We start from the raw sequence: 21,914 nt of genomic DNA, 5'->3' as shown, positions 1-21,914 counted from the left end.
TGCTATATTTCCTTGCATTTAATTACCACATAACGGCTTTTATTTACTCGTGTCGTTTATAATTTAATACTTTTCACAATTATATAATAGGCGCTTGTCCACTACCCGGAATTTTACCGTCCGGCAGTCCGGTTTTGAAAAATGAAAGCGACTACGACAGTTTAGCGTGATCGAGTTAACGCGCAACGTGTTCACGCACCGGTCAAGAGCTCTGATCCGAAAAAAGATGGACAAAAGCACAAGCCAGTCCAAGCCAATAGTCGTTTTAAAACGCTAATTGACGTGCCGGACGGTGAGATTCCGTGTAGTGAACAAACGCCCTTAGTGTAATGGTCAGCACGCTCGGCCACCGTTGTGGAGGTCCCGCGTTCGATTCCCAGGGGGACTAAATAAATACAAGTGATTTTTTTCACTCTAATATTTATTCAATATAACCCTGGTACCTGAAGCGCAGGGTTTATCGCCATTCCTTTATGTGTTAACGATCAAGATAACACTGCGTTTATATGATGCAGTGCTCTATGCACCATTGGGGTGTGGATAAGGGTTTGAAGAAGATGTAATAGTATGGATGTATTTAATATTACCAGGGACCAGTCCCTTGAAGTGCAAGAGTGATCACCTTGCCTTAATGTAAGTAACGATCAAGACACTGCGTCAATGATGCAGCGCCCTATGCACCATTGGGAGGGTAAGGGTAAAAAGATGAATATTGATGTCAATTGAATGTGTTTGATAATGGAAGCAGAGGAAGACCGAGGAAAACTTGGCATGATCAAGTATTTCAATTACTTGAAAGTGGTCAGATCAGAAGTCGGAATATTCGATGTGAATGTATGAAAAGATGTATGTATGTGGAAGAAGCGAAGATTGTTTGCAATGACTGATTAGCGTGGCGTTCTATCCTCTCTTCCTGCCCCGCGGGGAAGCAGCGTGATGGTTAGTTAGTTAGATATTTTTTGTTAGGTATTATGACCTGTCGTACGTTGGTTAAGTGATCACTTTACACACGTGCAACATCACCGATTTTACCCATCATTGACAACTAAACTACTAAAAAATTTTGAACTCTTAGATATATTAATCAAACTCGTGACACTACCTCCAAACATAAAACACATTAAGGGACTTTTTTGTAGTATGTTTTTTTTGCATTTTTGGATTAGATTCTACTTTGTCCAAAAATGCAAAAAAAAACATACTGCAAAAAAATGTCCCTTACTGTCTTTTGATTTTGGACAGCCGACCTACATGTGAGTTCAGTTATGTTGGAATAGGGAAAGCTTTTATTAAGCAGAGACTCTTTTTATTTGTATTAAATTCACATACCTGAGACCCGTTTGAAAACATGATTATTTTTTTAACCTTATAATTTGACCAGTTATTTTATTAACAACATTTTGAGTATGTCAAGATACTTCACAAATAGCTCCTAAACGAAAATAGTCTAAATTTGTGAACAAGTATTCGGACATACTCAAAATGTTGTATATTTTTATCACGTTTATATTGGTGATGTGATTAAATTTATCAAAACGTTTATTCATATGTAATAAAACCATCAAATGCCCATATCATGAATTTTATGGTAATTTCCTTAATAAAAGATCATAAAACCGAATCGTGTGCGATGTGTTAACATGATATTCGTAAAATCGCTTTCAATCAATTTTTATTTGGTGTTTTTTCACTCCATTACTTTATTTTTAGAGCCTGTGCGTTCATGACATTGGCAATGCGAGGCAACCTAACATGCGTAGGAAGATTAAAATCAAAGGTGCGTCACTTCATCATTAGAAGTTATGATGTTACATCAAATAATTGTTTGCAGTACAAATCACAAGTGCATGTCTTCATCAGCTAAGGCATGGGTGCACGCGGAAATTCACCACAGAAGCTCTAAAGCTTAGCAAAAAACAAATAAGGATCCTAACCAGGACCTTGACAGGACACTGCAGACTGAGGAAACACATGACGAAAATTGGACTTCATGACTCCCCCCCAGTGTGCAGATTTTGTATGGAGGATAACGAAACGCCAATCCACATTCTCTATAATTGTGACGCACTCGTCACATCCTTGGAGGACCTCTACTGGACTCCGAAAAGGTGAAGCTCCTACCACCAGGACAGGTCGTGAGCTACATGACTCACGTAGGAGGGAGACCTAATATGGTCGCGGTGACATAAGGGATGCAAGATCCCTTGACCTGAAAAAAAGGCATGGGTCGGCAAAGTGCGGTTGTTTGACCATTTAAGTACGGCTCCGGCACAAATATCCGCGAAAAAGCTCTTCGACTACGTATTCAAGCGAACAATCCTTTTTAAGCAAGAACCTCATTAAAACTCCTCTTGTTTTCACATATCGACATCTTATCGATGTTACAGTGTTCATGATCGAGTCTTTGATGAGATTCAAATGATTCAGGTTCAAACGTAGATATTAAAAGTGAACATACTCGTAAATCACGCGATTCGGGTCCGTCGCTAACTCAGTTCATATTGTCTAGATCAGTTACACGAATCCGAACAAAGGTAACAATAACACGGGTAACAAAAGTAACAAAAAACACATTATTACTCAGAACTGTCAAAACAACTACTTGTCAACATTGTTCATTGAACATTCGCAGTGTCAACAATGTAAATCTTTCTCACGTTGAACGAATGAAAGACGAAACAATGAAGCATGAAGATTCCAAAGACGAGACATGAATAGTAATTTTATTGCGATTGCAAATAAAAAACGGCACCGTAGAACGGGGCTACTTGAACTTTGGTGTGTTACTTGAGCCCAGTACAAAAATATATTTAGATCTGTATTTAATAATAAAATAATAATAAAACCCTTATCCGCACCCCAATGGTGCATAGGGCACTGTGTCATATAAACGCAGTGTTATCTTGATCGTTTACACATGAAGGAAAGGTGATCAGCCCTCCGCTTCAGGTACCAGTCCATGGTAATATTGAATAAATATTACAGTGAAAAAATCACTTATATTTATTTTACTCCCCTTGGGAATCGAGCCCGAGACCTCCAGAACGGTAGCCGAGCGTGCTGACCATTACACTACGGAGGCGGACATACATACAATAATGAACGTATCGACATGATTCATTGTTTCCCTAACAGGTGATACTTATTGACACGATACGTTAATTATTGTAGACCAAATACAGATTTAAATGTCATTTTTGTACTGGGCTCAAGTAACACATCAATATTCAAGTAGCCCCGCCCCGTTCAACGGTATTGACTCTTTTCCTTAGTAAATTCACATCACCAGGATAAGAGAAATATGCGAGATCTAAGATGACGTTAGGTGAGGAAGGTAACGAAGAAGACAATGGTATGCGCATGTGAGGAGAATGGAACCATCCATACTCCCCCACATTGCACTGCACGACTAACGACGAAATCATGGTATTCAACCCCTACCTTGTTGTGTATGTAACATAACATTTTGTTTTATCTCTCACCAGTCTGATGATGCCGATAATAACGAAATCCGGTCACTGGTCAAATAAGATATGTGGCGAAACTATATAAATGTTAATTTAGTTTACAATTTTTATCTTTTTTAAAATTGATTCGGTAATCACTTTGTGGTATAATCTATCCATTTTTAATTTAAGTTTTACTTTTTAAATACCAGTATTCACCAAGTAAAACAATATTTGTCATCTAGTATTGAAAGTTACAAACATATATGTGTCGCCTACTTTCAAAATACGCCAGATCCAGATTTTAAAATAAATACTCTATCGGAATGCCAATTGTGGTTTTTATTCTTCAAAATATTTACATACTTGAAAACCCTGCTAAAAATACTTAAAAAAACATCGTTGTATTTCAAATTCCGCTATATTCATGGAACTTGCCTTCTGACCCATATCGGCCAATCAGAGAGCGGGGATAGGTCAAAAATTAAGATGACTTCATTATCGGTTTGTGTCTCGTGTTTTTTTTTAAATACTGAAAAAAAATCTTTAAAAAATTGGGAAATTCTCTATTTCATATTATTTTATCTAAAGATAGACATATCTTTTAAACATAAATGTTGCTCGGAGAATTTTGCATTTTTTTGTAAAATCGACTTACATGGATCTGGCGGATTTCGAAAGTAGGCGACACATATCTAATTACGCTTAGGCAAGTCATTAGAAGAAATCATGTAAATTTTTAAGTTAAATGTCGAAAAATTCTTTCTCGTGACTTCACTATTGTCAAACGCAATTATTACGTTTAAAAATTCATAATTTCACTTGAAATCATTGCCTATGTTGTACCGTCTACCACACACGTTATTAAATATTGACTTATACTTAAGTATATTGCTAATCTAAACAACTTAATTAATGTACATGAGTTGTGAGATTTTGTTTGGTTAAATCGGCGGTTCTCAAACAGTTTTGGCGGCGGAACCCTTATAAAATACTTCATATTTTAAGGAGCCTTAAAATGAGCAAAACCTAGTTTTATGCTCATTATTTCAATAAAATCATTTGATAATCATACAAAAATACGTCTATTCTACACTTTTACAACAGTCGCTCACTCCTTTCAAGAACGTCATAAATAAAAAAAAACTTGATTTTTCAGGATAACGTTTTTAAAGTTTAAAAATATAGTACAATCTATTAAAAATAAATATCAAGCCACTTATGGAACTTTTTACTGTGCAATAGATATTTTTAGGTAAAACCTGAAGGTTTTTTCTCCATTTGAAAAATATTAAGTGTTTAAAAAAAATAATTAAACAATACCTTTTCTTCAAAATACAAAAACAATACTTTCTGCCCTGTAGCGGGTAAGTATTGTATAATGTTAAAAATATGCAGCTTTTGCTCGGATATAGTACATTTTCTGGGCATTCCGAAAACATGCACAACTGAAAATTGACGATTTTTGATTTATGACGTTCTTGAAAGGAATGAGCGCAGTGTACAAAATAAAACGCAATAATAATGATAGGCGCCCTGGCGTAGTCGGGTAGACGCTCGACTGCGAAACTGGCGTTGCGGGTTCAATTACCGCCAATTGCAAAATGAATTGAAGATATATTTATGTTCATGTGGTCTGGGTGTTTGTAATGTTTTTTTCACATCTACCTTCCCTTTCCTTACTAACCTTCCTGCAAACAAGCCTCTAAAGAAGGGGCAAAGAAGAGGCTATTCGGGTTAACTAAAAAAACTACTAACCATCACGCCGTTTCCCCGCAGGGGTAGGCAGAAAGAATAGAATGCCACACCAATCTGCCTTTGCACACAATCTTCGCCATTTTCAGATTCATACATACACATACATACACGCCGATTATTCCGACTCCTGACCTGACCACATTCAAATATTTGAAATACTTGATCATGCCAAGTTTTCTTTGGTATTTCTCTGCTTCTATTACCGAACACATTCACCTCATAAATTTGTTAAGCTATCCTTTCTACACACGTAAAAAAATACAATAACACAAAATAACACTTCATTAATAATATTGCTTTCATTAAATGGGATGTATGACGATGTATTTTGTATATTAAAAGCATTGTTGACTTTGTGGTATGGCAAAACATTTTGTATAAATGTCAGACAGTAAAAAAATCATTTAAATCTTCGTGTGACCTGATGATGGAATGATTTTTCGGAAACCGGTAGACACGAAGTAGCGTTTTTTTTTTAAATTGGTATCATTACACAAAGTGAACGATGAATGATAAAGAGAGTGTTATGAAGATGTTAAATTTTTTATTATTTATTATTACGGCGGCGCCATCGGCCACAGGCCTTGCGAGCCTAAGGGCTCGCGGACCACAGTTTGAAAAACACCGAGTTAGACTGATTGATTTTTGGCGCAGCTTAACTTTCCAATGATTACTTGCACGACAAGAACACGTATTTTTCTTCTATTGACAATACTCAGTTAACGAAGTCGAATAAATAAAACACACAATGCGTAACGAAATACTAATCCCGCCATATGGAAGTGATTAAAATTGGTAGAAAATGTCAAAAAAAGGTTTCACTTTCTTATGTCGAAATTCTACTATCTATCTTCAATGAGCTTAATCTCCATTTTAACTGTTTAGAAACGCTGTTGCTTAGGATTTTCAATTCTCGTATCATCTAATATAATAATAATAAAACCCTTATCCGCACCCCAATGGTGCATAGGGCACTGTGTCATATTAACGCAGTGTTATCTTAATCGTTTACACATGAAGGAAAGGTGATCAGCCCTCTGCTTCAGGTACCAGTCCAGGGTGATATTGAATAAATATTACAGTGAAAAAATCACTTATATTTATTTTACCCCCCTTGGGAATCGAACCCGTATTATCTATCTACATAGATAAAAATGTAAATTATAGTGTTAAATCTCAGTTATTGACTGATTGCTTTGAAATTTCGACGCAACAGTGCATTCCAATAAGGTAAACGTAGCATTGGACGTATATCCTGGCTTAAAAAATCAAGGCCCAATATTATTTTCGAGTGTTTTTGCCTAGAATTTTCACTCATGAATTAAATGAAATTATAGTAACTTTAAACATAAAGAGTAAATCCACTCACGAGTACGCATAGGCTATGAAACTTAAAAAGTTGAAGCCTGAGTTGGGTCATAATAAGCGGTGTTGCATGAGCCGAAGCTAGATTTTAGAGTCACTTGGATCAGGGCTTATTTTAAATAAAAAAACATTAAAATACTCTCACCAAAAATCACACACTCCATAAAATCCTAAATGTTATTTTTATTAAAAATAATAAAAAGTTTTTGGTGAGAGTATTTTAATGTTTTTGATTCAAAATAAACCCTGATGATGAAAAGGTATTGTCGAAACCGGTAGGTTGAATTGTATTAGTAAAAAAAGTGGTGAAAACAAAGTTAATTAATTTTATAAAGATAGTATAGTATTTTATTTTTCATCACAGGTCATACGTCACGGCGACAAAGGTTGAATAGCATTTCGCGGAGCAGTGAACGAGCATGTCAGTATTACTGAACTAATTGCATCGGCGTGCAAGTGCAGCGCAGCGCCAACTCTGATGCAACAGAAGGACAGATTGTGAGGGCAGGATTGCGCAAGACTATGAGACTCGTGAGAGATCGGGTGCTGAGGCTGCATTCCATCTGCAGTGCCTTCTTCAGCTCCTCGCGCTTCGGCATGCTGGGCAGCATCGTCAAGGAAGTCGTCAGAATTTAGAGGTATGTATATTTTGGATATTAAAAGCATCGATAACTTTGTGGTATGGTAATAAAACACTCTCCTTATGATCCGTTGTTCACTTTGTGTAATACCACTTTTATAAACACTTATTCGTGACAACCGGTTTCGGAATATCATTCGATCATCAGGTCATTAAAATAAAATTATTACAATTTGACATTTCGTTCACTCCTTTCAACAACGTCATATTTCAAAAAACTTGATTTTTCAGGAGATCGTTTTTAATGTTTATAAATATAATGAAATGTATTAAAAATAAATATCAAGCCACTTATTGAACTTTTTACTGTGCAACAGATATTTTTAGTTAAAACCTGAATGTTTTTTCTCCATTTGAAAAATAAATAGTATTTTTAAAAAAATAATCAAACAATACTATTTCTTCAAAACGCAAAAACAATACTTTCTACCCTGAAGCATGTAAATATAAAGTTAAAAATATGCCGCCTTTGCTGGGATATAATACATTTTCTGGGCATTCTGAAAACATGCACAGCTGAAAATTGACGTTTTTTGATATATGACGTTGTTGAAAGGCGTGAGCGATTTGTATAAAAATACAAATTTTGAAAGAGAAAAAGAAGACAAATGAATCAAAATGGGAATATTTTTTAAAGTGGACTCGAAGTTAAATTTAGTTGGTTATTTACTATGCGTAAGTCGTTACTGATTGCTTTACTTATTCTAATTTATATGTTTCAAATCTGCGAAGCTTCAAATGACAACATTATCTGGAAATGAACATGTATCATGATCTACATACAGTCAAAAGAAGTCAGGTGATAAACGATTACATATCGCTCACTCCTTTCAAGAACGTCATAAATCAAAAATCGTCAATTTTCAGTTATGCATGTTTTCGTAATACCCAGAAAATGTACTATATCCTTGCAAAAGAGGCATATTTTAAACTTAATATTTACCCGCTACAGGGCAAAATGTGTTGTTTTTGCATTTTGAAGAAATGGTATTGTTTAATGATTTTTTTAAGTATACTAAATATTTTTCAAATGTAAAAACCTTCAGGTTTTATCTAAAAAGATCTGTTGCACAGTAAAAAGTTCAATAAGTGGCTTGATATTTATTTTTAATACATTGTATTATATTTTTAAACTTTAAAAACGTTCTCCTGAAAAATCAGGTTTTTTGATTTATGACGTTCTTGAAAGGAGTGAGCGATATTGCTTCATTCGTTTACGAAATATAATACGAATTTTCAATTTTGCTAAGAAATATTTCAATTACTGCAAAAAGTAACACATCTTTTGTGTACATTTTATTACATTAATTTCTAGCGACCAACCTTCACGCTTTCAATAGTTAATGATGCATTTCAAAAAAATGCAACAATTTTATTATTATTACAACAAAAGAAGGCTAAATGCATTCATAAAAAGTGATCAGTGAAAAAAAGGTGATCAGCGAGTGAAGAAATCGATTAGTGTGTAAAGATATAAAAACATATATAAATATAATATAGCTCACTCCTTTCAACAACGTCATATATCAAAAACCGTCAATTTTCAGTTGTGCATATTTTTGGAATGCCCAGAAAATGTACTATATCCCAGGAAAAGCGGCATATTTTTAACTTTACAGTTACTCGCTACATGGCAGAAAGTGTTGTTTTTGCATTTTGAAGAAAATGTATTGTTTATTTTTTATATCCAAGATAGTTTTCAAATGGAGAAAAACATTCAGGTTTTACCTAAAAAGATCTGTTGCACAGTGAAAAGTTCAATAAGTGGCATGATATTTATTTTTAATACATTTTATTATATTCTTAAACTTAAAAAGGATCTCCTGAAAAATTTTTTTTTTTTATATATGTACTTATGACGTTGTTGAAAAGAGTAAGCGATATATATGCATAGTAGCAGATGGAACAGATTTAACGTAAATGAATATATTTTTTCGGGACAATTTTAAATATACAGTACACTCACTAAATTTTTTATAACTTATAAATATATTTGAAACGTGGACTATCGGGCAGGTAGAAAGGGGTCGGCTGGAGGTGTTTGAGATGTGGTACTACAGGCGCATGTTTAAGGATTCATTGGTCGAAACATGCTGGGGAGTTTAGATGCTTACTAAATAAAGTACAGCAACAGCAAGCCAAATGGATGGCTATGAAAAAGACACCCAGGTCTGCTTCTTACGATTGCGGAGGGCATGTGCGAAGGCACAAACTACAGAGGACGACTCATCTTAACCTACATGGACCAAATTATCTCCGACATGTGTTGTAGAGGGTAAGCCGAGTTGAAGATGCGAGCGTAATCGTCCTTGTTTTGGGCAGCTCTATACAACACCTCGACGGTCCTAAACCCCGTCCAATCTCGTATATTCCGGAGCCATCTGTCTTCTACCCACACCTCGTCGACCCTCTATTAAGTGCAATAGGTCGTACTTCTGTCCTCTTAGCACATGGCCCAGTTAGGACACCTTCCGGGCCTTGATATCAGTCAGCAATATCTCCCTGCTCTTGCTCTTTGGAGCACATTTGCGTTGCTGACCATCGACCATGACCATGTCCAAGAAATACATAGCATTCTACTTCATTCACCGAATGCTTTAATTGGTTTGTAGTGCTGATATATATCCTGATAGTTTTTTCCATGTTGATTATATGTTGTTGTTGAAAATACTATTTAAGTAAGGCATTTTAATAAAACTCAAGGTGATGATACTCGTATATAAAGTTTCAAATTTATTTGAATTATGTAATAAAATACAGGAGCTTCATAAATTACAAACTCATTAGTTACGAACTAATAATAAATACGTTTGGTCGGTTCGATAATATTTTTTTATGTCCATCACTCACTCAGATAAAAAAAGCCTTTGTTATTTTTATTATTTCGCTGAATGCAGCCACATCTTAATGAAAGTTTCGTGGTATTTTATTATAAAGAATGGTGTCATGAAATGGCGAAAAGCAGATTTATATGAAATACATATTTAATTTTAAAAACATATTATGATCTAACAAAAAATCCGTAATAATGTGCAATTCAACAAATTTGTTTACGAAAAACTATGCAAGATTAATGTTACAAAACTTCTTTGTTTCGTAATTGCATTATTTATCCATCATTCATGTAAAAATTGCGTAACCTTTTTTTTTCTTAAAAATATATGCGTTGTATAGTTATTACAAGTGATTCATTACCACCAATATTAACACTTTAAAAACTATAATAATTTAACTTGTCTTTCAGATACACATGGATGTAAGAATATCCAGCAACAGCAGAGCGAATAATCCAAAAGTGTAAAATGAATTTTGACTTTGAAAATAAAATTAAAATAATAAAATCGTATATTTGAAGATTAAAAAATCTTGGGGATTAGTATATTGTAAGACTTTAAACAAAGATACAGCCCGTTGATGATTAACAAAAAAAGTTTAATAGTGAAAAGTGAAATGAAAAATTTTCAAGATTGATTTCAAAAAGGTGCAATTTACTGTTTGATCATTGAAAATAGTGTGAGATAACGTTTTATATTGGTTAAAACAAATTTCGACAATTTAGAAGAATAATTTGGGATTTTTAAGGAAAAAATTGCAATGGGGGTCGTTGTACCAGCATTGGCTGGGGCCATCAAGGCAGCTTCTGGAATAGTCGGTCTCAGCAAGCTTGCAGTTATCCCAGTCCTGCTTGCGGCGCTTGCATACTACAACTACGACATGTTCGATCCGGAGAATAGGCCCTTCAACCAGAGGAACCTTCGAGAAGACTACGATTTCATCGTGATTGGAGCAGGATCTGCGGGAGCCATCTTGGCCAATCGGCTGACGGAGGTGGAGGGCTATAAAGTTCTCCTATTAGAAGCCGGAGGACACGAACCGGAAATAGCAGATGTGCCTATTCTTTCGCTGTATCTGCACAAGAGCAAGGTGGATTGGAAATATAGGTAAGTAATATCAGATTGCAGGGGTTTTTTGTTGTTGGGAGTTGCATTCATTATTTACCTTGCTTAGTATGGTACATATATCCAAGGGCCGTAGATCAATTAGTGGACTTTTGTTGATTCTGGGTTGCAACATGTTTTATTTTAATCTATTTTGGGAACAGGAAGAATAAATTAGTGTGGGCCAATCAGAAACTTCTCAGCATTTGTTTATCGCTGTGAAAAAAACACGTAAAACTCCTCAGGAGAAGCCAGACTATTAACTTTTGTCAACAGGCCTTCCGTTCCACTAGAAGGGGGTTCAGCATTTTGTGTCCTACCTTGTGTACTGCAGCTGTCTAGTTCACAAATTTCAAATATGTTTGACGTACAACGCCACTTGCAATAATTATAGCATCTCTCGATTGTGTGATTAATTTTGCTCAATACTGTATATAATTTTTTTTAAACTCTTTACCTTTTAATAACTCTTTTATTTTCAATACCACATATTTCTTTCGAAGAAAAACTTACTTTTTCAATACAAAAACGGCATTTTAAGCAAAAAATTCAACTTTATCAAATTTTACCCGGGTTTAAAGAAAATTAAATTGCGATTTATCGTCTATTGGGCCTAAACGCGTTATCTTTTCACTGTGATTCCAGCCCACGTAGCAGTAAATGTGAAATAGCTTATAATCGATACTAGGCACATGCCCGATAAATGGGTACTTAGATTATTTACATAATCTCGAATCGACGATTAATTCGTTAATTCGATTTAGAAACCGGAGGATTGAATCATCAGCTAATTAAATTTATGAGCATCTAATAAGGAAATCCTTTATGACACGCGAACAAATGAAGTAATAACTTTTTATTGGTTTATTAGTAAAGTTTTTTTTAACAATATTTCTTGGTGAAGTTCTTACATATATCGCTCACTCCTTTCAAGAACATCATAAATCAAAAAACTTGATTTTTCAGGAAACCGTTTTTAAAGTTTAAAAATATAACACAATGTATTAAAAAACAATATCAAGCCACTAATTGAACTTTTTACTGTGCAACAGATATTTTAAGAAAAACCTGAAGGTTTTTTCTCCATTTGAAAAATATATAGATTATTTTTAAAAAAATTAAACAATACCTTTTTTTCAAAATGCAAAAACAACATTTTCTGCCCTGGAGCGGGTAAATATTAAGTTAAAAATATTCCTGTTTTGCTGGGATATAGTGCATTTTCTGGGCATTCCGAAAACATGCACAACTGAAAATTGACGATTTTTGATTTATGACGTTCTTGAAAGGAGTGAGCGATATGTCACACGTTATTTCATGTGTGAGTTCTCGTAAGCAGTCAATAATTGATTTGAGTAAGCGTTTTAGATGGTAGAGACCCTTATTAAAATGTAAGGTCTTTCCCGAATTATTAGTGTTTTTACCAAGAATTTTCACTCATGAATTACATGAAATTAAAGTAAATTTAAAGCGTAAACCCACTCACAAGTAGGAATAGCCTAAGTATGGCCATAATAAGCGGTGTTGCATAAGCCGTAGCTAGATTTCAAAGACACTTGGACTATGGGTAATTAATACAAAATTCCCAAATTATTTTAGGTACTGAACACGATTTGAATTAATTTATAATATATAATTTACCAGTTAATTTATTTACAATATTTTGAGTGTGTCCGAATCCTTGTTCATAAATCTAGGTTCCTGCATTTATTAGTTATTTTTACGTTTAGACGTCTCAACATAGATGAAGAAGAATATACCCAGACTTCTATATTCTTTTTTAATATATAAAGCATTGTTAACTTTATGGAATGGAAATATAACACTCTCCTTATCGTTTATCGTTCACATTGTTTAATACACCTTTAAAAGCACTACATACTTCATGACTAGCGGTTTCGGAATAATCATTTCATCATCAGGTCAAATGTAGTCTACATTTGACCTAATGATGGAACGATTATTCCGAAACTGTTAGCCATGAAAAAGTGTTTTTTTAAAGGTATTACACAAAGTGAACGACGACTGATAAGGAGAGAGTTCCACATTCTTCTTCATCTCTTTTAAGACGTTGAAATGCAAAGAGTACTCTATCAATTATTGCATAAGTCACTTGAATTCACGTAATATACATATGTTGTATTTCATAATCAGAATTGTATAACAGGCATTAAAAATATACGAATGTATTACATACAAGAATATATGTACTTATCTTTACCACACGCTAACTATGTAAATGTAATATGCGGTTAAAAGCAATTAAATAATTAAGTGCGTGCAGAAAATTGAATTCTTAGACTGATCTGGAAATGCCATAAAAATATAAATTGTGAATGCTGACATAATAATACATAGTATATCCATATGTCCGCTTCCGTAGTGTAGTGGTTAGCGCGGTTACCACACTGGAGGTCCCGGGTTCAATTAGTTAAAAAAAAAAAAATAATAATAATAATAAAAAATAATAATATATATATATATATATATATATATATATATATATATATATATATATATATATATATATATATATATATATATATATATATATATATATATATATATATATATATATATATATATATATATATATATATATATATATATATATATATATATATATATATATATATATATATATATATAAACGTAAATTAGATCCAAAAACTTTACTTTAAAACACCCTTTTCGTACTGAAAAAATATTTTTTTCTGTGAAATAAATAAATGGATTTAATAAGAAAAGAGCTATTGAAAAGTAAGTAGTAAAAAAATTCATGAAAATATTTTTTCAATATAAGTATATATACTTATTTAGAAAAATAAAAACAATATGCATTTTTAAAAAAGCGGTCCTGAAATGACGTATAGCTCTGATCACAGCCGGACGCTTAATGAATTCTACTATGGCGAGTAAGGCCTTATAACACCGTTATTTTGTGACAATTAGTTTTTCTTCGAAATAAATATATGGTTTTGAAAAGAAAGAGTTACTGAAAGGTAAGCAATTAAAAACATAAAAAATATCTGATCGCCAAATTCCAATAAATATATTTTTTTAAATGTACACAGATAACACGTGCGGCTTCTCGCGCAGCCGGTCGCGTACTGACTTTGCATCTTTGAAAGTACACCCTTAACAACGCCGGATGAAAGCGTTCAGCTACCGCCCAGGGTACCAAACCAAATAGAAATTTCGTTCTCTATGTTGAGACAATATTATTTGTATGACGACCCAGCTGGGACCTCACGCAGAGTGCTACGATAGATAAAATATTTAAAATTACACAATATACAGGGTGTGCGTTAGTTGAGTAACGTTGCGACAAATTCAATTACCATAAAAAAACAAATACATATAAATTAACATTTTGACATCTCAACATGGACAACTATGGAGGTCTGGGTATTCACAGGGCTTACGAACTGTCAAAGGCTGATTTAAGTGATCATTTTATACACGTTTGGAAATCGAAACGTCTACACTAATTTGGAAACTATTTTTGAGAAGTGTGGTTGACAATCTTGATTAGAATAATGAATGTCGCACGTGTGAAAAGTTATCACTTGACCAACCTATGACAGGCCATAAGCCCTGTAATAACCCATATTTCCATATTCTTCTTCATCTATGTTGAGATGCCAAACATATGTCTAACTTACTAACCACAGAGGCAGAGAGAATGGAACGCTACACCACTCTGTGTTTGAAAACTTTCTTCGCCTTTTCCACATTCATGAATCTCCTCATACATACTCGCCGATTATTTCGACTCATGACCTGGCCAATTTCAAGTATTTGACATACCTGATCATGCCAAAAAGTTTTTCTCGGTCCTCCACTGCTCCTTTTCCCAACTACATTCGCTTCATAAATTTGATTCACCGTTCTTTCCTTACTCATTCGTTCTACATGCCCAAACCATCTCAACACACCTTTCATAATTTCATAGATAATGCTTATCTCGGCCTTTCATTATTTCCTCATTTCACCGTTCGAATATCTGTCACACATCGTTTTGGCGCACATTCGTCTAAGAGATCACATTTCAACTGCATTCAGTCTACTTTCATCCTTCTTTTGCAAACTCCATGCTTCACTTCCATACTTTAGAGTTGGAACCAAGTAAAGAAAATATGGCAAATTAAGTATTGCACCCACAACTTCATCAACTAGAATATTTTTTAAAATTTATTGTAACTGCAGACAGTTGGTAGAATTCCATTTCAAATTTTTGGGTAATATATCAAAAATTAAACAAGGTTATTGGATAAAATTCTACTTTTATTTACATATATATGATAATATAATATAAATGTGACGCGTTTCGTCTTATTAAGACATTATCAAACACTGACTAAAATATTTACAAAATGTCCTTACATGCTGACAATAACAATTAGTAAAAATATACTAACTTATATTTGTAGGCGTCTGGCTACGCCGTCAGGTTGGCACCGCCGAAGAGTACGAACATGACGAGTTCGCAACGGAGATTCGCCTGCATCGCTTGATTCTAACGGACGTGTTTATCTAGCTTCACATTTTTACTTCTATATTTCATTATTTCATTAGATTAAATATTAATAGTTAATATCAATAGTAATTGTAGTGTACGAGCTTATATAAATAAAAAATCTGTAAGTAAGAATTCTTTAAATATCCTTTTCTGACTTCCCCTTTTAATAACGCACACACGCACAAAATGACCAAATTGGTGACCCCGGACGTTCCCGGTTGACTAAATATTCTAACGATAACAATTAGTATACTTAAAAGGATATTTTGTTAATATTTTTAGTGAGTGTTTGATAATGTCTTAATAAGACGAAACGTGCCTAATTATCATATATATATGTAAATAAAAGTTGAATTCAATCCAATAACCGCGTTTAATTTTGGATATATTACCCATTACATTTTATTTATTTAACATAAATGCGTTTTCTTTTTAAACATCCTGTACAATAACCACACAGCGTACATGTACAAATAGTAATAAAGACACAATGGAGGATTAAATTTGATAGAGATTACGCTGGACCATTAATCTAATAGTAAAGAAAAGTGCCGAAGATTGTTATCGCTCAGCCGATATCCGGCATATTACGTACCCAAGTGCCCTATGGCCGAGAGAGGCGCTGTCGGGAATCGAACCCGATGCCCGACAGTGTGCGAGAGCGCCAAAGGGCGAGTGGTATAAATCAAAAATATTCAATTTAGTTGCGTGTCTAGACTATCGAGGCCAGTTTTTAAAAACGGCTGTGGGTAAGATAATGGTTACATCATTTTAAGTGTGCCTAGATTTATATTCTTACATATAATCAAAATGTTACTTTTTTTTAAAATACAACATTTTGAGTGTGTCCAAATACTTGTTCACAAAATCTGGATTATCTCCAATTACAGGAGTTATTTTCATATATTTTTTTTTGACATCTCATCAAATATGAAGAAGAATATGGTCTGGGCATTTACGTGTGTAAAGTGATCACTTAAACCGGCCTATGACGGTCGTCAGCCCCGTAGATGCCCAGACTTCCATATTCTTCTTCATCTTTGATGAGGTGTCAAAAAAATAATTGTTTTAAAATCACAATAAATATTTTATTATAACTTAATTATAATCTCTACCGGTTTCAAAGCGAACAGCTTCTTAATCAAGACCGATTAATACTAAAACACTATCTAGTTAACAAAATTCAAAATATTTTGACGGTTAGGCAAAGGAGCTTGGGTAGATCTCCAGTGACTTTATTTTTTTTTCGTATTGAGTAGCAGTCACAGTCAAAACGGATCAGGGATGTTGAGTGATAGGAAACATATTCAATAACGGACTTTTAGAACAATCGTTCACTTGTGAATTTATTAGTTGTAACTTTAATGAATTATTATTTAATTTCTAATATTTCTAATATTTCTAAGTAATCTAATGTAAGTCCTTTGTTGCGTGTGTGTAATATATATGATTATTCACTCATTTGATAAAAATAATGGTCTAAATATATTACACACATGCAACAAAGGACTAATTTTAAGATTTTAAAAGTGGAAATGTCTAGAAAAATGAATTGAAATTATTTAAAAAAAAAGTTTTTGTAACTATATCAAATTAAATTTTGAAAAAACAATTAAATGTAATTTTTTTAATAAATTTTACCTTCTAAAATAATGCGTCAAAATATATGCAACCAAAAAATTTAACTCAGTTTGAAAAACGAATCCAGCCATGTACTTTCGAATTAAAAATGGATATAATTCAGAGTTAAACGGAGATCGAAGTCTCTTACATAAGCAGATAATCATATTTTAATCCGATAAAATAATGGCTTACATATCTGATCATACAGGTGTATATTCCAGTCCAATACAGAGCCTATCGTCAAAAGAGTCGCTTCCATTTATCCCGTAGAATATTCCCTTATTATAAAAGATAGGCATTTTGATAAAAATGCATTCATTATTTGATACGAAAATCGAAAAGACTGATGTGGAATTCGAGTTGCATAATTTTATGAGAAATTTTGAAAAATAGCCTTTAGTCACGAATGTACAAACGAAGCATTGTACAAAATATCATATTGGTAAATCGAATATCATTATGATGCATTTTCCCTTAACCCTTGGTCGTTATTTGTAATTAATCCATAGATACTGTTGGAAAAAAAAATGTTATTAAATATGACAAACTATTTTACTTTACACTATGTCGATGTTATCATAATTAACCTTCTTCTTCTTCTTGATGTAGGCCTTGTGGCCTGTTTTAAGAGGGATTAGCCTCCTGCGATGTCGATTCCCAGCTGTTAATCCATCTCTTTTGTGGTCTGCCTGAGAGTCAGTGTGGCACAGTGCAGTGCAATGTGGAGGAGTCTGGATAGTTCCATTCTCCTCACATGCACATACCATTTTCTTCTTCGTTGTCTTCCCCACCTTATGACATCCTCGATCTCGCATATTTCTCTTATTCTGGTGTTCCTTATTCTATCTCGTAGAATCTTGCCAGATATGCTCCTTAGAGTCTTTAATTATGACACTCTTAGCGCGTTTTTTGGTACTCGATCCCATATGTCACGATGGCTCGAACACAAGTTTGATATATTTTAATTTGGCTGCTGATCTTCATGTCAGGGGTTTTCCCACATAGAATTTACAGGCATCTGAAATGACTGCAGCCTTGTTAAGAATTTCAGTTTGAAAAATGTTAGTAAACCAATTGGGCGTTGCATTTTCCAGGACGCAGCCGCAGTCGTCGGCCTGCCAGGCCATGGAGGACAAGCGCTGCTGCTGGACGCGCGGCAAGGTGCTCGGCGGGTCGAGCGTGCTCAACACCATGCTGTACGTGCGAGGCAACCACCGGGACTTCCGGCAGTGGGAGGCGGCCGGCAACCCGGGCTGGGGTGAAGAGGACGCGCTCTACTACTTCAAGAAGTCCGAGGACCAGCGGAATCCCTACCTGGCCAAGAGCAAATACCACTCCACCGGTGAGTGTTCCAGACACTATTCATTTCTCGATCCCTTAGAGATATGTTTAGCATCCTTTTCTCCAGTGCTCTTTGTATTGCGTATGATGAGTCAATAATAAGTAGAAATATTATTTTTTGATATCTCATCAAAGATGAAGAAGAATATGGAAGTCTGGGCATTTACGGGGCTGACGACCGTCATAGGCTGGTTTTTTTTTTCGTTAAAATTTTTGTGAACAAGTATTTGGATACACTCAAAATGTGTTAAAATATCATTTTAAACCATTGAGAAATTGACCATCTTTGTTACGCTTCCGCATAAGAAATTAAAGAAAAATAAAATAAATATTTTAGTTTATTGCTTATAATTACATTCTACAGACTAATTATGTAAATTTTTCGAAGAGAAAATAACGAAAATGTATTGATTACACCTGATCAATATTTGTTTCCTTCAAAGTATTTCAATTTTATGTAAATTTGATGCCATAATATTTAATGGCATGTAAATGTTCAAATAAAAATAAATAATAACAATTATGTGATACTTCCAGGTGGATATCTGACCATACAAGATTCTCCATACAACACACCTCTTGGAGCTGCCTTTCTTCAAGCTGGAGAAGAGATGGGATACGATATCGTTGATATAAACGGAGCACAGCAGACTGGGTATGCGTTCTTCCAATATACGATGAGAAGAGGATCAAGATGCTCAACCTCCAAAGCGTTTCTTCGCCCCATTCGCAACAGGCAACACCTCCACGTGGCCATATTCTGCCACGTCACTAAAGTACTCATAGACAAGGTCACCAAGAGAGCTTACGGAGTGGAATTCATCAGAGATGGAGTAAAGCAAGTAGTGTACGCGAAGAGAGAAGTTATTCTGTCAGCCGGGGCTATTAACAGTCCACAATTACTAATGCTTTCAGGAGTAGGACCCAAAAACCATCTGAAAGATATGGGAATAGATGTCATACACGACTCGCCGGGAGTCGGACAGAATTTGCAAGACCACATAGCCGTCGGCGGCCTCGCGTTCTTGGTCGACTATCCCGTCAGCACACTTCTCAGTAGATTGGTCAACATCAATTCGGCTATAAGATACGCCGTGCTCGAAAATGGACCACTGACCTCGAGCGTCGGTCTAGAGGCGGTAGCTTTTATCTCGACAAAATACGCTAACAAGTCCGACGATTGGCCTGATATAGAGTTCATGTTGACGTCTTCCTCCACAAACTCAGACGGAGGGACTCAAGTGAAAAATGCTCATGGATTAACGGACGAATTTTATAATGAAGTGTTCAGAGAGATTGATTTCAAGGATACATTCGGGGTTTTCCCTATGATGCTGCGTCCTAAGAGCAGAGGATTTATCAAACTGCAATCCAAGAATCCTCTTAGATATCCGTTGCTTTATCATAACTATCTTACGCATCCTGATGACGTTGGTGTTTTGAGAGAAGGCGTGAAAGCTGCTCTCGCTATAGGAGAAACGGCAGCCATGAAAAGATTCGGGGCGAGGTTTCACAGCAAACAACTGCCTAATTGTAAACATCTACCTCACTTCACGGACGAGTACTGGGATTGCGTCGTCCGGCAGTACACTATGACCATCTACCACATGTCCGGGACCTGCAAGATGGGTCCATCCTCAGACCCCATGGCTGTAGTTGATCCCCAGCTAAGAGTCAACGGAATCCAAGGTTTGAGAGTAATCGACGCGAGCATAATGCCAACTATAACCAGCGGGAACATCAACGCACCCGTGATGATGATAGCGGAGAAAGGGTCAGATATGGTCAAGGAACTCTGGAAGAAGAGCGCCAGGAAACGGAGAAGACGCAGTCTCAACCAAACTTGTAGTACTGATTGTGAATACCGCGAGCCATACGTTAGTGCGAAAAAGATTTACGCTAAATTCTTGAAACACGAAAACGATGAAAGATGATGTAAACTCTTCTAATTAGTTGATCAAAGACTTTTTAAAATTAAAACGTAATATCAGGAAATCGCATAGCAAAGGCGGACATTAAAAAAAAAACCCTAAAATAACACTTATTCTTATTCATGAAGAGTCGCGATTAGGTAAAACCAATAAGGTGTCCAGTGAATTAAGTGGATAAAATATTAATATTATTTATTATGTTGGACACAGGATTATACACCCTACGGATGAAATGTCAATTTTAAAGGTGTCTAGATATGAAACATGTATCACTCTTCCCATTTTTATGAAAGAAGATGGAAGTCTGAGCATCCCAGGGTACACGATCTGGCACTTGGCTGGCTTAAGCGATCACTTTTTACACTGTTTACATGAACGTTTTAAAAAACGTTCATCATTCTGCCCCAAATTGAACATCCATATTGCATTAATTAATAATTATTAAACCTGTATATGCTGGTGTACATTTCGTAGTCATACAACAGAAAGAAAGTGACCAAGTGTATTTTTTACAAAAACGTGATCATAGACTATTTGATATCTTACTAGCTTAATTAGCTGGCCTGAAAAAATCCCAAAGTGATTTTAAACTTGGAAGTATAATATATTGAATTGTTAAACATGACTAACTGCATTGATGCTTATATTCTTGCCAAGCAAAAGTAACTTAAATGGCCCTCCTGAACATTTTACGTTTTGTTAGTTGGTCACTTTCTCCTGTACGACTACGATATTGTTTCTTCAAGCGATCATTTTAGGGAACCGATCATATATTTATATTACTCATCTGTTCATATCTCTAACTCACCAAACAAGACCAATATCGAAATTTGCCAACTTAACATCGATAAGTCTTTTTTGACGGGTTGCGTAAATATTTCTTTTGCGGTACCCAGATTGAACCCAATTAAACGCCGCAATTACTTTATTGTGAGAATTTGGCTAATAGAAGGCCACGCATACCTGACATTTACACATTTGTAAATAATTGACCTAATATTGATAATTCTTATGATGTTTTTTAGATATGTAAGTAGTTTATACTGACCTAGTCTCGAGAGTCAAGGTGAGTTACTCTGGCGGGCTAAATCTTAGAATAATACATAGTATATTTTAATTTAAAATACCGTTTGAAATAGACGAAGAATAATGATGTAAACAATTTTATAACCCGACTGTACAGTAAAACCTCCTATAAGGCTGAGATAGGTACCACGTTATCGGAGGGAACGTTATAGGGAGTTAATGTTTTTATTATTCTCAATATTATTCATATTTAAAGCATTTACTTTGTGGTTAGTCATTTTAACTTATTTTTTTTTTTACGAAAATGTTAATCATATCAGTATA

General features: G+C 34.7%; 2 protein-coding genes across 2 annotated transcripts in view; one reads left to right on the top strand and one right to left on the bottom strand.

The window, feature by feature from the left end:
- Positions 1-21,914, bottom strand: part of Flo2 (flotillin-2) — a 547,503-nt gene that overhangs the window by 195,462 nt on the left and 330,127 nt on the right. The window lies entirely within an intron of this gene.
- LOC148305110 (glucose dehydrogenase [FAD, quinone]) lies at positions 10,591-20,652 on the top strand. The gene is made up of 3 exons (XM_088267198.1): positions 10,591-11,150; positions 18,387-18,634; positions 19,171-20,652. The coding sequence occupies exons 1-3, from the start codon at positions 10,804-10,806 to the stop codon at positions 20,565-20,567; spliced, it is 1,992 nt and encodes a 663-aa protein (XP_088123324.1). The 5' UTR covers positions 10,591-10,803; the 3' UTR covers positions 20,568-20,652.

This window comes from Brachycentrus maculatus, unplaced genomic scaffold (genome assembly GCF_059751285.1).
Source record: "Brachycentrus maculatus isolate JH-2025_06_01 unplaced genomic scaffold, ASM5975128v1 h1tg000285l, whole genome shotgun sequence".
NCBI lineage: Eukaryota > Metazoa > Arthropoda > Insecta > Trichoptera > Brachycentridae > Brachycentrus > Brachycentrus maculatus.
The sequence above is the reverse complement of the archived record's forward strand: the minus strand, read 5'-3'. Positions and strand labels throughout refer to the sequence as shown.

Bases quoted from the DNA above. Each gene is read 5' to 3' on its own strand.
- LOC148305110 (XM_088267198.1), top strand. From the start codon at position 10,804: ATGGGGGTCGTTGTACCAGCATTGGCTGGGGCCATCAAGGCAGCTTCT. The intron at 11,151-18,386 runs GTAAGTAATATC...TGCATTTTCCAG, and splicing joins AAGGTGGATTGGAAATATAG to GACGCAGCCGCAGTCGTCGG. The intron at 18,635-19,170 runs GTGAGTGTTCCA...TGATACTTCCAG, and splicing joins GAGCAAATACCACTCCACCG to GTGGATATCTGACCATACAA.